The sequence below is a fragment of the Idiotropiscis lumnitzeri genome, chromosome 5, assembly GCF_059441095.1.
Source record: "Idiotropiscis lumnitzeri isolate Australia: NSW breed Sydney's pygmy pipehorse chromosome 5, RoL_Ilum_1.0, whole genome shotgun sequence".
In the NCBI taxonomy this organism is placed as follows: Eukaryota; Metazoa; Chordata; class Actinopteri; order Syngnathiformes; family Syngnathidae; genus Idiotropiscis; species Idiotropiscis lumnitzeri.
Window position 1 is genome coordinate 19,638,511 of NC_142395.1, and position 16,613 is coordinate 19,655,123.

The window sequence follows — 16,613 nt, forward strand, 5'->3', positions numbered from 1 at the left end:
GTGCATCTTGGGTGAAAAGTAAACGAGTTGCGTTCATGTACACTTTGAAATGGGCGGGGACTTCAGTGAAGACGCAGAAACTAAATAATTACATTGAACGCTGAAGAGAACAATAGACGATTTTAATACATTCAAAATTAAATAAAAAAAACGTCCTTATAATTGACGTTATCAAATTTGTATTAGATTTTGGGGAGCGGTTTGTATTTAGGAACAGTATTTCCTGTTACTGAATGGTCTTGAACGCAACCCTGAATAGTCATATCCAAGTGAGTGTCGGATGCTCTGGGCGGTGTTTAATTCAGGCTAGGCGAGACCAAACGCCTGTGCACCACTATTCATGCCATTTCCTGCTGTTTTGTGTCACCTGTCACTATGGACATGTTGATATCTGCCCGTCTGCATCTTTTGTTAATATTTGCAGAGGAGTAGTGCTAATGATCTCCCCTCATTCCATTTGGTCTCAGTGAGGGTGACCGAGCGGTAAGTTATGCTCACTATACCAGCAAGCATGAGGGGAAACTGGGCAGTGAGTTGCTACACACTGATCGTCTTAAGGGAAGAAGGGTTGGTTGGAAACGTTGGATTTTTTATATTAGGTGTCACTTTGTGTGTGTGTATAAACTTGTTTGATCATTGTTTGATTCGGTCAGTCACAAATCGCTTGCTAGCATTGACAGGAGAGAGCATTCAGTAAAGGCGAACGTTAGCTTCCTATTCAATGAATTAAAAACGAGACAAGATTTCCCCACCACTTGTTAACTTACTACGTTATTAAACTGTCACATTTTACCTACGTTAATATGAAGTACGCCCCATGACTGACCTCAGTCTACATGCATCTGACAGGCTAGCTAGCACTAACGTTCTTAGGGTTAGCACTTGTAAGGGCGTAGCTATTGTTTTTATGTGTGCTGTAGCCTACTAAACGGGCCAAGAAGCATTTTTACAAGTGAGACGTTAAATATTATCAAAAATATTAAGGGAACGAATTTCATACTGTCAGGATATATCTGATTTTTGACAGTTATTCATAAATTATATACAGTACAAGTATATCATCCAGATGTGCTGTATTTCTTTCTAAGTGCCAAATAATGTTGATTGCAAAGCATGTCATCTAAACACCAATTTAATTTATGTCCTACCGTTGATTTTGCTTGCCGGTCTGTGTGTTTATAGTCTTGTAAACAAGCAAATGTGTTGTGGTCCACTAAAGATGTAATCTAAACTTTCAAACGTTTACATCTTTAATATGGCTGGAAATTGATGAAAAATGTCCATCTCAAGAGCAATACATTTTCATTTTGGAAAATGTACTGGAATTGAACTGAGATGGTTTTCATTTTGGTCTATATTTTGGGACATGCCAAAGAAATTGTCTGGTGTTGCCCATTTACATCTCACATAGAATGTGGCCCTTTCAGATGTGCTCAAAACATAATTCAGCCATGATATAATCACTGTACTAATAGTTCTCTATTTCCATGCTGATCTTTCTTGAACAGATAAGCTGATTCCTACCACTCTTGTATCCTCTAGTTTCAATGCCTTGGCCAAGATGAGCGTGAAGGCCTTCGAGCTCATCCCGGCTGTGGAGCGGGACCTCCTCATGGGCGACAAGGCTCGCATCAACATTGAATGTATCGAATGTTGTGGAAAACACTTGTATGTGGGAACCAACGATTGCTTCATCCACCATTTCCTGCTTGACGAGCTCACTTCTGCCAAAGGGGGACTGACTTATTCGGCTCAGAAACTGCTGCATAAATACTTGGCCCTTAAGAAGCCAGTGGCTGAGCTCCGGGCTGCCTCTGCTTTGGAGCGTCTCATTGTCCTTTGCGATGGAATAATATTTCTTGTGGACATGGTGACGCTGGAAAATGTGCCATCAACATCAGGAGCCGGCGCCAGGATTAGAGGTGTGACGACGTTCTGCATTAATGAGAATCCGGTGAACGGTGATCCATTCTGCGTGGAAATGGGTGTCCTTTCCTTGAAGCGTAGGACAGTGCAAATTTACATGGTTTATGAGGACAGGGTGCAGCTGGTTAAAGAGGTGAGCACACCGGAGCAACCCTGTGCTGTCAGCCTCGATGGTTACTTCCTGTGCCTGGCGTTGGCGACACAGTACATGATCCTGAACTACAACACTGAAGCTGCTCAAGATCTTTTCCCTTACAACAGTGAGGAGCGAAAACCCATTGTAAAGAGAATTGACCGTGAGGAGTTCCTCCTGGCGGCACCAGGTGGTCTTGGTAAGTTGTCGTAATGAGCTTAAATTGATGTCAATTCAAAGCTGTTTTTGAATTGTAATTATTTTTCACGCACAAACGGAAAAAAAAATCAAGAAATGATTGAATCAGAGCTTTCAGTGTATTGTGCCATAATGTTTTTTTGCCGGCTTGCATCTCAATGGCTATTATTCCATATTATTATGCAAGTAATGATGTGGCTGACAAATCATGATCTCCAGACCTGTCATGGCAATAACAGACAATACAAAGTGGGTACCAGCAATTTACCATTTGCCACACACGACAAGCCTTTTTTAATGTACCTCTATCTGCTGGATCTGGTCGGTGATTCCACCCACGTAGCAGACATGACTTCAAATGGAGAAGCTTTTCCTGAACTGCACATTTTTCTAGAACTCCTTGAAAATTGTACCAGTGCCCCATTGTGTATTGCTTCACCCCTTTCATCAAATCAATTACGGAAATCCGATATGTAACTTTTTCATAACTGTCTAGCTAACTCAACTCAACTGTATTTATACAGCACTTAAAGACAACCACAACTGTATACAAAGTGCTGTACATGGAGCAAAAGGAAGTCATACAACAACAAAAAATAAAAAAAAGCACAAAAACAGTAACACCAAAAAAACAAGTCTCATGCTGAGACAATTCTGGGACGCCAGAGTTGGAGTTATGTGCTCCCTTTTACGAGTACCAGTCAAGAGGCGAGCAGCAGCATTTTGGACCAACTGGAGACGCTTGATGGAGGATTGGCTGACTCCAAAACAAAGTGCATTACAGTAATTCAGTCGAGTTGTGACAAAGGGATGGATTACTGTTTCAAAGTACCTAACTAACCTATCATCAATTAAAAAAAAAAATCTCATGCAAATCACGCTCAAATGAGGGAGTAAGATCTTTAACATCTCCATGCATCCTTTGCCGATAGGCATGTTTGCCAACGCGGAAGGGGCTTCTCAACGAGCCCCCGTCAACTGGTCCGAGAGCATCATTGGTGCGGCTGTGTGCTTCCCGTATGTGGTGGCCTTGGATGAGAACTTCATCACCGTCCACAGCATGTTGGATCAACAGCTGAAACAGACACTTTCATTCAGGGATGGACGCATTCTGCAAGACTTTGAAGGTGCTTCGGCTCAAATCTTACGGCTGTTCTTTTTTTTTTTTTTTTTTTTTTTTTCTTTCACCTTGAGCAGTAAAGTTCTGACACGTCCCCCCCCCTCCCTAGGGAAGGTCATTGTGGCGTCCACTAAAGCTGTGTACATTATGGTGCCCTTGCCGCTGGAGAGACAGATCCAGGACTTACTTGCGAGCCACAGAGTGGAGGAGGCACTTGTCCTCACAGAGGGAGCACAAAGAAGTATTGCCAAAGAAAAGTTCTTGGTAAAAAACAGTCCATTTATTATGTGTTCTGTAATAAATAATTGTGTCATATTTGGATCAAAATCAATATATATTTAAAAAATAACCATCTTCATTTCTACTAATGGCTGCATAAGGCAACTGTGTCCAACATTTATTTCAAATTATAGCAGAATACTAACAATATTATTTTTTTTCTGATTTTCTACACGATTACACAGGTTTTGTACAAAAGAATCCTGCAGCAGGCAGGCTTCATACAGTTTGGCCAACTTCAGTTTGTGGAAGCAAAAGAACATTTCAGGTAAGCGTTTTTATGTGGCAATAAGTTGCCAGGGGCAGTCGATTGGCTCCCACCACATTCCATTCTTTCCTGTCCTTTGCAGGAAAGGTCAGCTGGATGTGCGTGAGCTGATTTCTCTCTACCCACTGCTACTGCCTGCTTCTTCATCCTTCACACGCTGCCATCCTCCTCTCCATGAGTTTGCAGATCTCAACCACCTGGCACAGGGTGATCAGGAGAAAGTGTTGAAATGCAAGAAATTCCTCATCAGTTATTTGACAGAGGTAACATAGAAAACCTGTTTAGTAGACATTTGAATGTTTTTATTTAGTTTTATATTCAGAGGTTTGATGCATTTGTTAATTTCCATTCCTGTGCCTCATACTAAATCACACACTCACTCTGCAGGTCCGAAGCACAGAGGTAGTAAACGGTTGCAGAGAGGATGTGGACACCGCATTGTTAAAGTTATATGCTGAACAGAATCATGAGAGCCTTCTCGACCTGCTCGCATCAGACAATGCCTGCCTGCTCGCAGACTCCGTACCCTGGCTGGAGAAATATCACAAGTGTGTATGCTCCGAGTGTTTTGTTTCCCATCCCTTTCTGTGCTGCATTCGAACAGACCAGTTAGAGTAAAAGATGAAATCGATCATTAAAAAAACAACATTTTCCCCATTAAAACCAAACCTTGACTGCACTTTAGACTGTTTGTTTAATGTTTAATTTCTGGGGCGCGTGACTTCCCTACAAAGAATCACCTGGAGAAATGGAATTGCAAAGTTAAATCTTTAAATGCAGAGTTAATTAATTTATTTATATGCAGAGAAGCGCCAAAAGAGTATTTGTTACATCTGCAGCTGCCTATTATTAGAACTCAAGTATCATGCAGTACTTTGAATGAAAATATACCAGTAAAGATCTTCTTTCATCAGCGTCCTTTTCCTTCCCCGCTGATACAGATATTTTGCACTTGGGCTGCTTTACCATTCTCATGGTCAGGATCCGGCAGCACTTCAGGTAAACTCATACCGATGTGTGACATGACACTAATGTGAATTCTTTATGCACTGCTTTATTAATTTTTTTCCCTCCCAGATGTGGATTCGGGTTGCAGACAGAGAACTGCAGGACTCTACGAGACCTGATCTCTTCGAGTACATTGTTGATTTTCTCAGCTCTGCTGCCGATGTGGACCTTGTGTGGAAGTATGCAAACTGGGCTCTCTACAAGAATCCCACTGTAGGTTAACCTCTGTTATTTGCACGTAGATTTCGGTTTTGGTTAATTATCATGATGATGAGTCATAAAAAAAATAAATATTGTTGATTTAATGTAACTCAATAAGGTAACCAAGACTTTAAAAAAACTAAATATATGACGTAACCAGAATAATAAACATACTGTCTTGTTAAATAAATACCAATTTTTTACTGTAATTTCCTTTGATATATATAGCATCCAGGCATTGCTTTTTTTTTCTTCACAGACAGCTGTCCACATCTTCACTAAGAGATTTGTTGGTGAAACCCAGTCAGACATGAATCCTGATGATGTCATTACATACCTGGAAAAGCACAGGGAGGCGCTTCTTCTCTACTTAGAACACCTGGTGCTTGAACGACGCATTCAGGTACCAGTCACTGACTCATCATGTGATGCTGAATAACAGGATGGGCACAGAAATAGCGACAGTCGCATGTACTGTACACGTGCAGCATGTTGTTAAACACTGTTTTTATACAGTATGAAAGGTCAAACAAAAATATTAAAATGTCAAATAGTGATTCTCTTCTCATCTGTAGGAGGAGCAATTCCACACGCATCTTGCAGTCTTGTACCTGGAGAGGGTCTTATCTTTACTGTTAGAGTCTCCGACCAATGAAGAGCTGCTCAGCAGATCTCGAGAGAAGCTCCAAGCTCTACTCAGGGATTCAAATCTGTACAGAGTTCAGGATCTCTTAGGTGAGATCATCACTGCGAATGCATTCTGATGGCCGCTTGCTTTCAGACTTGACAGCTGTTTGATATTTGATTGGGTAACATGTTTCACTGTCCTACTAATATGCCATCATTACAAATTTTGTTGCAACACAGAGGTTTCCTTTAGATGCTTTCTTTAAAAAAAAAACTACTGACATGTTGTTTTGTTTTTTTTTTTTTTGCTTCTATTTTATGTAGGTAAGATGGAAAACTGTGAGCAACTGCAGCTGGAGTGTGCAACTCTGTATGGAAAATTGGAGGATCATGATAAAGCACTCCACATTTTAGTGCACAAGCTGAGAGACTTCCAATCCGCCGAGGCCTTTTGTATTTGGACCTCGTCTTGTCGGGATTCTACTTACAGACAGAAGTTGTTCCACCTCCTCCTGGGGATGTATCTTGACAAAAGCGTCACCGGGAAATCCCAGTCGGCAGTGTGCAATGACAGTGGAGATCTAGAAATGGCAGCGGTTGACCTCCTGAATCGTCACGGAGAGTTGTTTGATCCTGTCCGTGTGCTGAGAACACTGCCTGAAGGCTGGTCGCTGCAGCTGCTACGGCCCTTTCTGGGTCGAGCCATTAGGGCGAGTATGCATGCATCTCGCACGTCCCAGATTGCCCTCGGGCTCGCCCACTCTGAACACCTTCAATTACTGCATGACAAGGTCAGTGCTTTATTGCATCCATACAGTGCATGCTACACAGGCATATTGTGTATATAAATGTATACACAACCCTTTTCAAATGCATTTTTTGCGTGAAATTAAATCTTTGAGAGGGGAAGTGAAACTAATGAGATAATGTGGTTGCACAAGTCTGCACACCCTCTTCTAACTGAGGGAAGTGGCTGGGTTTGGTCTTAGCCAATTATATTCAAACTTATTAAATGTCTACCAGTGGTTAACCCCAAATAAAGTTCTGCTATCTTGCTAGGCTTTTTGTGACCTCTAACCCTTACAGGACAAGCCAAGGTGCACAAAGAGCTTCCACAGCAACTGCGCAATCTGTTGTTTAGTAGTATCATCCAGCCAAAGGGTACAAACATGACATTGAAGTACTATAGAACACAATGAAGACAGTCATCATCAAGTGGAGAAAATATTGCTCAACACTGACATTACTCAGAATTGGACATCCATCTAAAATAAAGAAGAAGATTAGAAGTAAACTTTTCACGGAGGCTGACCGTAACATTGAAGGAGCTGCAGGAATTTCTGGCAATTAGTGGCTGTTTTGTATATTTGACACCAATCTCCAGTTTTTATATGTCTGGGCAATGGGATTATTATTTCACAAAGAAAAACATGCCCAACTCTGTGTTGTAATGACACTTTTCTCAATTTTCCCAAATCCATGTCTGAACATGTTTTATCATCCAATACCAAACCCCGGTTGAACTCTGCTCATAATTCCAAAATGTAAGTTTGGTAGTGGTGGGACTTGCAGTTCCAAATACCTGTCTGTGTTAACACAAAATCTGAGCGTTCTCTTAATGGTGACATTTAACATGAGTTTGAATGTGATTGGTTAATTCTAAACACACTACCAAATGTCCAGTTATAAGAGGGTGTGCACACTTGTGCAACTACATTATCTCAGGTATTGATTTTTTTTTTTTTTTACACGCCTTTCTAAAAAATTGTTTTTTTGTTTTATTTCAATTGAGTTGGTGCAAATTACGGGTCACATTAATGGTGATAAACGTTTTGAAAACATTTGTTTTGGTCTCTTTTTATGCAACAAAAGACTGGCATGATTGATGTCTATTCATAGTTCCTACCACAATTCTATAAATGACCTCTTGTAGTTGTAATCATTTTCACTGCTGAAACACACCGCACTCACAAACTTGTTTATTTTTTGATCCAGTTGAAAGAGACAAAGAAGCCAATCGCTGTGTCGACAAAGAAGGGATGCCACTTATGCCACAACACCTTCTGTGACCCCGAAGTGGTGTGTCTGCCGGGTGGCGTGCCTGTCCATACACACTGTGTCGCCCAAAGAGTGAGAGACTCCCCAACAAAGTTACCTAACAGCAGCAATCACACGTGAGCCTTGACCCCTCACCCAATAATGTAATCTCTTATTCGAAGCACTAAAACGACACAGGATGTGCTGGCTTTTGGCTGATGACTTTGAGAACGAGGGCAAAGCATCCATTGCTGTGGTCGGGTCGCTCATAGAGGCTGCGAGAATCACAAAGACAGCGACGTGTTTGGCAGAAGAGGAAAGTGTGAGAGAGAGCCGATGCTGAGAGCGTGTGATGCAGTAAAACATGTTTTTTTTTTTTTTAAACGAGGTGATAGCCAAATGACCTGTCATTTAATGATTCAATGAAAAACATAATCGACTCCCAGCTCAAGCTCTGCTGTTTCTTTGCCCTTTACTTTTCAGTTCGCTCTTGAGTGACTGCTCTCCAGGTCATTATATCTTAGTTCTGTTGCAAACTGTTTTAATGGAAGAATGTGTAATAACACACTTACAACTCGAATCCATTTAGTCTTAAGCTAACAAGCACCATGCAGTGTTGGATACTAAATTGAAATCGTACTACATAAGGCCCAGTATTTCAGAAGAAAAGACTTTTTTACAGTTTACCTTCTGCCTTAAGTTCTGGTTGTAATTAACACATACATGTGTTGGAATTTATTATTTCATGATGACTTTGTTGACTTTCCTTGCTGGTGATTCAGTTTATTAATCCCCTCTAACCAAATGAAAAGAGATTTAATTAAATGAACAATCGACAAAACTTTGCTTACTATTCACAGCACACAGTAATTGTTCCTTCTGTTTTGATTCAAATTGATTTATTTCCTCGCTGATGCTCCTGTATTATCATTGCTGCAATTTCCATTGTTAGTCAAAGAGTGATCATGAGGTATAAAATGCATGCAAAGTGAAGCCGACATCGTCAAAATGTAACCGACCCCCAACGTCAGATATTCCGTTTCTATTCTGCAGCACTACACGTTTAAAAGGGAAGGTGGAAATGCTTGATTACAAATACTTGATATTACAGTCATGTGTAACAAATAATTGGTAATGACAGCTGTATGAGTAAATACTGTTAAAAACAGACTTTATGATGTGTGATGAGTGTTTATCTTTTACTGCGGTTCAGCACAGGAGGGAATTTGGGGGGGGGGAACCCCACTTTGTTACTGAAAGGTTTGGTTATTTGTTTCAGCAATGCAGACTGTTTTGACCCTAATGCCATTTCATATTCAAATGAATGAAATCATTTTGTATTTGGATTGTTGCACTGTCCATTATGAAAATTCAAACGCACTGAAAACCTCATACATACATATACAAACGCCTAAGAATTTCCTCTGAAATGCTTTACGGATTGGCATTAGTGTTTTAATTCCTAAGTTAGTAGACTTACTATTTCACAAGAGATTTACCCCAAAACACTCTTCAATGTTTAAAACAGGACCACTCTGCAAAACTTGAAATTATTCTTTTTTTGTTGTTGTTTTATGTTCCTTTCATAGGATCCTCCACCATCATCATGACCTGACTTAAACTAATTGGACTAAAAAAAGACATCAAAGTGTATTTTACAATGTGTTCGGTTATGGACGTCAGCATTTTGTACCTCTTTGTTGCTTTGCAAATCCACTGCAATGGGGATGCGGCGTTCAATCTGCAAAAACATCCCATTTAATAAATTGAATACTAAACATTCATTCTTGTTTGTCTGGATTCAATGAACTGCAATTAAAAAAATTCTACAGATCGCCCATGAAACTGTTTAATGTGAGGCTCCGCCTTGAAGTCATTTTGGCTTTCTGATTTCTTAACATGCACTGTATGCACTGTTGATGCCATCTTAATTTAGCTTGCCTCTAGTTGAGAACATTGCAGGCTTTTCCACAAGAATATGATTATTTTATTCTTCTGGTGACTTTTTGCTTGTACTCCTACTATTTATGCTTTCTACTTTGTAAAAACTAGATGAAAAATCAACCGTGGTTAAGATTTTGCTGACTGACTGAGATCTTGGGAATTTCTTAAGTGAAAAAAACCCAGCTAGTTATTTTACATTGCTCAATGAGTCTCTCTACTAAATGTGTTATGTTCAAAATCCAAATAAACGAAATTGAGTTTGTGGCCTGTTTGATGTTGGACGTGTGTTTCCAACTACTGGAGAAAATGTCTTTCAGCTTTTATATTAACCTACTAAGTCAATAAGGAATATTTTGATTCTAATCACCTGTACGGTTTCTATTACTCGCAATTAAAAATCAACAAAGTTTTGGATCCACAGCAGTACATGCTAGCTGTGTTAGCTGCAATGGTAATTGGTCAAAAACAAACAGCTGTGAGACGGATGTGTAAAGAGTGACACACAAGAACAGCGCAAATGGCTTGATGCCATTTCTGCTAAATCAGGTTTTTAACTGGTCGTAAATTGAGATACACAATTTTTTTTTTTACTTCAGAGCGTAATTATTGCTATTTGAAATATTTTTGTGTTGGGGGTGCAAAAATGTTAATGAGACCAACAAGCGAGAAAGAGAGACCAACAAAATCATTAGAAATTAGAAAGGGAGCGAGAGAGAGAGAAGGGGAGAGAGAAAATCATTTGGATATATTTAGGAGTCACTTTTACTAAAACGATTACACGTGTGCATGTTTTAGTATTTTGTGCATTGATTGATCTTTTTTTTATCTCCTCTGAAAGAACTAGTGTATCGCTAAGTCAAGTGTTTAGCCCGGTGAATTAGCGCCCCCCGTTGACCTTTCATTGTAAGCGCAGGCAGGTCAGGCAAACGATCAGCTTCTCGTTGGCTGCAACACAAACGCCATCTTAAACTGACTGACTTAACTACTGAAGCCGCGTTGTGGGACGAATCTGGGTCACGCGTTTGGAAGCGAAACGGCGTCTGGAAATCTCCACTCTTTGCATCCGCGCTGACATTTATTTGCCAATCTCTCGCTCAATCGCGACTCTTTATGGTCCAATGTGTTTGAGCGGTCGGGCAGCCCGAACGCAGTTTTGTTGTGTCGGACCAGGTTGACGCTGACTGGTAGCTTTTTATAACAAACAGCTGACTGGGGCGAAATCAGGTAAGAGGGAGCTATTTGAGTGCTATTATGGGAATCGGTGTTTGATTCGACGATTTCATGTTGCTAGCTCTACATTTTCTAGAACGTGCTAGCTAATAGCTTGCTAAGCTACATGACATGCGAGCGAGCAAGCTAACTCTTGTGTGGTTTGCGTTGTAAGCAAATTATTGATGCGGTCAGTTTTAGCCAATGCTAGACATAACGCAAGAGTCGGAACCAACTACTGTGTTTGGCGAGCTTTGTTCGGAAAACAGTTTTGATGAGTCTAATATAACGTTTAGTTTATGAATTGGTCATGAGACGCTCATGTTTGTTGTGGTAAAAGGGAGGCGTGTCCACCCTCTTCAATGTGATCTCTGCTCTGATCATTATCAGATGAACCGAGCAGTTGCAATGCCGACCCCGAATAGTGTGTCAACCTACCATAATTAATTTTCCCCAGTCGCTCTTCTGATGAAATGTAATAATTATTATAATAAGGCAAATAGATTAGTAGTAATAATTAGCCATCATATCATGTATAACAAGAAGGTATACACCTAAAATAAGGTAAATACCATCAGATCTATGTAACATCAGTTCTCTGATCAAGAATATTTATACAATTATGATTATTTTAGTCCCCTCAGTCTACCTGTATGTATCCTCCAGGATGAAACGAGGTCTCCAGGGAACTAAACAGGAGGATGGGGGTGGAACCAGTAGTGGGTCTCTCAAGCGGTCTCGTAAACAGAGGAGGGATGCGGATCTTGAGGAAGAAGTGGCAGATTGGGAATGCCTGCCGCAGGAGGTCCTTCTCCACATCTTCCAGTATCTGCCTCTGCTGGATAGAGCGTATGCTTCTCAGGTACACATTGCTGATTTTGTGAACTGGAAATGACATTCTGAAATTGTCTGCTACTCAGTATTTGACACCTGATATTGATGGACTTGTGAAGGCTGAAAAATGCCAAGTTTCAGGAACACACATAAGCTTTATTAATATAAACTGCTTTGTCACCTTTGCACCACAGTTCTGTGAAAATGAATACCTTCTGTTGAAATATTTGAAAACATTGAATATTGCAAGTGACAGCTTCACTTCAAAAGAGGTTGTTTTGGAAACACTTTGTTTCCAACGTAGGTGAACAATCTAGTTCCTCCCTACGTTTTTATAGTGTGATGAGTAGGTTGAGGTTGTCAAGATTTACATATGGATGTAGAAATGTATGTACATTTAAAATGGTTATTTGTATGAATATAGGTGTGCCGGGGCTGGAACCATGCTTTTCACATGCCTGAGCTGTGGCGATGCTTTGAGTTTGAGTTGAATCAGCCTGCCAGCTCCTACCTGAAGGCCACACACCCTGACCTCATTAAACAAATCATCAAAAGGCACGCCAACCACTTGCAGTATGTCAGCTTCAAGGTACGAGCCCTCTGTGCGGACAGAACAAATGCCGTTGCTGATGTGCAGGCTCAGCTTATATCCGAATCTGTCTTTTCATACGTAGGTGGACAGCAGCAGAGAGTCAGCAGAAGCGGCATGTGACATCCTCTCTCAGCTTGTTAACTGCTCTCTGAAAACACTGGGCCTCATCTCCACAGCTCGGCCCAGCTTCATGGAGCTGCCTAAGGTCAGTTGAATGTTCATATAAAAATCTGTGCCTTGGTCGAATTTTCATTGCTGTCATTCCTACCAAATGTTCTTCATCAAAAATTGATTGTTTCTGGCATGCAGGATTCCTCCCCCAATTTTTATTTCTTTTTTGGGGGGGGGGCTTAGCTATAGTAGTTGCAGAAATGTTCCCTGTAAAGGGAAGTGTACAGTTATGCTCATTATTTAAGATAACCAGACATAATTTGAAGATATGAAGCATTTTTTAAGAAAGCATGAGTGATCACGCCAAACATTTATTTTATTTTTAGTGGTATTCAAATTAAACTCAGTTCAAAATAACACAATCATTAAGAAAGCATAGCCTGAAGAAAATGATGGCATTGTCCCCATTGTCTTCAGTTCTACCCTCACACATTGTCAGTAGTTTGCAAATTCTGCCAGGGTAATTATGAGCACAAATGTATATGAAACTTTCACCACATAAATATGAGTCAAACTAATATATTTTTCTTTTATTGCGTCTGTCCAACAGTCTCACTTCATCTCAGCATTGACGGTGGTTTTCGTCAACTCCAAATCGTTGTCCTCCCTGAAGATTGATGACACGCCTGTAGACGACCCCTCCCTCAAAGTCCTTGTGGCCAATAACAGCGACACGCTAAAACTGCTGAAAATGAGCAGTTGTCCTCACGTGTCACCCGCAGGTACTGACAACAAGGACAAATTAGGGAATAAGGCCTCGTGATAAATTATCATTACCATTCGATTGATCCACAACACGTGTCGCTATTGGTGTACAAAGTTGGTGCAGCAATCCATCTCGGCAAGATCAATTCTGTCTGGCTTGATGTCTAAACTTTTAAAAAAATATAAAATAAAGTGTGTAGCTTCAGGAGGAAGCATATCTGAGTTTATGGGCCTACAAATGTATTTATTTTTTTTTGCAACACAATACAAAATGTCTTTACTAGTTTCGAGTGTATCGCACAACTATAGTATTTCTTTAATAATCTAAGTCACATTCTTCTCTTTTAGGCATCCTATGTGTGGCTGATCAGTGCCACGGTCTGAGAGAATTGGCTCTCAACTACCATTTGCTGAGTGATGAGCTCCTCATCGCACTTTCCTCAGAAAAGCATGTTCACCTTGAGCACCTGCGCATCAACGTAGTGAGTGAAAATCCAGGCCAGCAGTTCCATACAATCAAGAAGAGCAGTTGGGACGCCATGGTGCGCCACTCCCCGAAATTCAACCTGGTAATGTACTTCTTCCTCTATGAGGATGAGTTTGGCCCCTTCTTCCGTGACGAACTGCCTGTCACGCATCTGTATTTTGGCCGCTCGGTCAGCAAAGACGTGCTGGGCCGCGTTGGGCTCACCTGCCCTCGCCTGGTGGAGTTGGTGGTGTGCGCTAATGGGTTGCGGCCGCTGGATGAGGAGCTAATCCGTATTGCTCAGCGCTGCACGCAGCTGTCAGCCATCGGCTTGGGAGAGTGTGAAGTGTCTTGCAGCGCGTTTGTGGAGTTTGTCAAGATGTGTGGAGACAGACTGACCCAATTATCAATCATGGAAGAAGTGCTTGTTCCAGATCACCGCTACGGGCTGGATGATATCCACTGGGAGGTGTCGAAGCACTTGGGCCGGGTGTGGTTTCCCGACATGATGCCGACCTGGTGAAGTCGTGCCGGAGTTGGAAGCTGTGTGGATTTGTTTGAGTGGTGTTGATAAAATTCAATGTACTATAATACAATTTAAGATATGGACAAAATGCCGTCTATTTAGATCTAATCACATGGGTTCCAAAAGAAATCTGTAAAATTGTTTGCAAGTCTGCCACACTGTTCTTTGTATATATTTTATATGTATATTTATATATCTTTAAATTGTTTTTGTTTTGACAAAACATTCAGCACTTTGTTCTCCGAGCAACATACAGATTTGTCCGGTGTATTGTTCCTGCAGATTTTAGGGAGACATTATTTCGTAGGAATCAACGGAAATGTCTTGGAATGAAGGGGACATTGTGGCAGTTATATCTTGTACGTCATGTATTTATTGAGTAATAAACTATAACCCTCTGATATCCTAGAAGGAACCCTTCGAATTGGAATCACAAACCGTTCTGCTTTTAATTTAAACTTTTTTACAGACAGTCAACCTTTGACACGATCTACCGTATATGGAGGCACGGTGTAAACGAATGCTTATCACTTTCATAATGACTAACTATAGAGCACATGTAAAGATTTGCTGTGAATGACCCTTCTGAGCTCATTTTTGTTGTTGGAAGTTAAGATTTTTTTCGTAAATTTTGGGATGAACCAGGGCCGGATTGGGTGGTTCGATGGGTAACGAGGCCACGGCGGAATAGAATGGATGGCAGTAAGTGATATGCAGTGATCACATTTATGCATGTTTTTTTTTTTTTTTTTCAGAATTTCTGATTTGAGGTGTGCATGCACATCTTTTGTAATAAATCCCAAATATATCAACTAAAGGGTACAGGGCATCCTGAACATATTTGATCGCCAGCATACTTGGCAATGCTCTCCACATGACAGTTTTCTAGCTGTGAATTGATGATGCTGTCTGAGCTCCTGAATCTATGAAATATACAGTATGATTTTCAGTGTGTACATGTTTGTACAATTCAATTGAGAAGATGCACACAGTTTATATGGGCCTCTAACAATACTGTCTATATTTCATCATTATCTCAGGTTGAAACTGCTCTGACCTACATTTACTTTATTGTATACAAGAAACCCACTTCAATGCTTGAATAGTGGTTAATATGTCATTAGAATTCAAAAATGGAAATCATCCTGAGAAAGTGCTCAATTAACATCTTGACAGGTGAAACTTTATTGCTTACTGTAAGTGAGATGTTTTTATGTTTCACCATTTTTCTTGGCATTCAAGTGGGAATGTAACTGGATTAAGTCTTAAAATATACGTAGAACGTCTTTTGTCTGTGGATGCAAGAAAGGACATCCCCATTGGACTGTTCAATAAAGGAACCCTTTAAATCATTGTGTTGAAACCTTCCATCCGTTTTCCCTGTACCGTTTTGCCTGTTTAAGGTTGATAATCAGCCTTTTTTTGCTCTTGTAAAATATATTAATAAATACATACCATGTATTGGTGGGCATAAACGTTGTTATTGTACCTTTGTAAGTACATAACAGTAAAACTGGATATATTCTAATTCTCACGGTATCTGCACTTAGTTTGTTTTAAGAACGTATTCATTTTAGTTAAAAAAAAAAGAATGGACTCTATGCACGTAACACTTCCGCGTTAAGTCACACACGAACTTCCGGGGAGCATATAAACGCATAGTAGCAAGGTGGGAAATGTGTTATAAGATAAAACTAAAGCAAGTTGACGAGCTCGAGCTTCGTATTTGAAAAGTTACAAACTAGACCCCATTTGGATCTCGAAGTTAAAGCACGGAAGCATTTATGATATGCCACTAACAGTGTTGTTCACAGTGACGGGTCAAATGTCGTGTACACTTGTGTACATGACCAAAAAAAACGTGATTTCCATCTTTAGATAAGAAGATCGGTTCAAATTCGTTCGTGTCGATGCTCTCATATTTTCAAATCAAACAGAATTTTGGATTAAAATCAGAACATATGCAGTAGTATTTAAATGTGGTTCGTCATATAGCGCGTAACCAGCATGTTAAAGCGGTCGAAATCTCCATTCCCTGGCAAGTTTAAATGCATGTGCAGCTGCTGCGTGTTTGATCTTCCAACCCTAGTGAGGGGGAGTGTAATGTTTTTAAGGTCTGCTGCATACAATCTTGATCCAGGGGGCAAGTCACTTCACGTAGCGTGACGACACGGGCGAGGTTCGCCCCATCCCAGAAAAAACTTAGCTCGGGAAAAAACAACAACAACACACCAGTTAACTAAATACGTTTCTATAATATCGAATGTCAAGAGGTTATGCTGGGAGTGGCCGGAATTACTGGCAGGTTAGTGTCAACATTAACGAACAAAGTTAACATTGCTAGCATTCACTGTTGCTAATTTAAGAGC

General features: G+C 40.5%; 3 protein-coding genes across 9 annotated transcripts in view; all 3 read left to right on the forward strand.

Moving 5' to 3' along the window:
• Positions 1-230: 230 nt before the first annotated feature.
• tgfbrap1 (transforming growth factor, beta receptor associated protein 1) lies at positions 231-9,014 on the forward strand. 3 transcript variants are annotated; one of them, XM_088295776.1, is made up of 14 exons: positions 231-483; positions 1,509-2,258; positions 3,190-3,384; positions 3,487-3,641; positions 3,842-3,924; positions 4,007-4,187; positions 4,312-4,472; positions 4,866-4,923; positions 5,002-5,145; positions 5,393-5,536; positions 5,709-5,868; positions 6,085-6,551; positions 7,756-7,890; positions 7,980-9,014. In XM_088295776.1, the coding sequence occupies exons 2-14, from the start codon at positions 1,562-1,564 to the stop codon at positions 7,983-7,985; spliced, it is 2,586 nt and encodes an 861-aa protein (XP_088151902.1). In that variant the 5' UTR covers positions 231-483; positions 1,509-1,561; the 3' UTR covers positions 7,986-9,014. The 3 variants fall into 3 exon arrangements, with proteins under 3 accessions (XP_088151902.1, XP_088151900.1, XP_088151901.1); XM_088295774.1 differs by having other exon boundaries at positions 234-483; positions 7,756-9,014; XM_088295775.1 differs by having other exon boundaries at positions 234-483; positions 1,543-2,258; positions 7,756-9,014.
• Positions 9,015-10,278: 1,264 nt separating this feature from the next.
• On the forward strand, positions 10,279-15,596 carry LOC148337192 (F-box/LRR-repeat protein 3-like). The gene is made up of 6 exons (XM_088297124.1): positions 10,279-10,965; positions 11,617-11,812; positions 12,209-12,373; positions 12,459-12,581; positions 13,098-13,269; positions 13,601-15,596. The coding sequence occupies exons 2-6, from the start codon at positions 11,618-11,620 to the stop codon at positions 14,239-14,241; spliced, it is 1,296 nt and encodes a 431-aa protein (XP_088153250.1). The 5' UTR covers positions 10,279-10,965; position 11,617; the 3' UTR covers positions 14,242-15,596.
• Positions 15,597-16,241: 645 nt separating this feature from the next.
• lims1 (LIM and senescent cell antigen-like domains 1) overlaps positions 16,242-16,613 on the forward strand; it is a 64,312-nt gene continuing 63,940 nt past the window's right edge. For 2 of the 5 annotated variants that reach the window (XM_088295981.1, XM_088295980.1), the window contains exon 1: positions 16,244-16,549. In XM_088295981.1, coding sequence (XP_088152107.1) covers positions 16,521-16,549 — 29 coding nt within the window. In that variant the 5' untranslated portion in view covers positions 16,244-16,520. Of the gene's footprint in view, positions 16,550-16,613 lie in introns of all 5 variants that reach the window. The other 3 variants (XM_088295979.1, XM_088295983.1, XM_088295982.1) reach the window with 3 other exon arrangements.

What these genes read in the sequence shown, in the direction of transcription:
- tgfbrap1 (XM_088295774.1), top strand. Translation starts at nt 1,562, where the DNA reads ATGAGCGTGAAGGCCTTCGAGCTCATCCCGGCTGTGGAGCGGGACCTC. An exon ending in GGCGGCACCAGGTGGTCTTG is followed by an intron (nt 2,259 to 3,189) that starts GTAAGTTGTCGT and finishes CTTTGCCGATAG; the next exon opens with GCATGTTTGCCAACGCGGAA. An exon ending in CATTCTGCAAGACTTTGAAG is followed by an intron (nt 3,385 to 3,486) that starts GTGCTTCGGCTC and finishes CCCCCTCCCTAG; the next exon opens with GGAAGGTCATTGTGGCGTCC.
- LOC148337192 (XM_088297124.1), top strand. Translation starts at nt 11,618, where the DNA reads ATGAAACGAGGTCTCCAGGGAACTAAACAGGAGGATGGGGGTGGAACC. An exon ending in ATAGAGCGTATGCTTCTCAG is followed by an intron (nt 11,813 to 12,208) that starts GTACACATTGCT and finishes GTATGAATATAG; the next exon opens with GTGTGCCGGGGCTGGAACCA. An exon ending in TGCAGTATGTCAGCTTCAAG is followed by an intron (nt 12,374 to 12,458) that starts GTACGAGCCCTC and finishes TTTCATACGTAG; the next exon opens with GTGGACAGCAGCAGAGAGTC.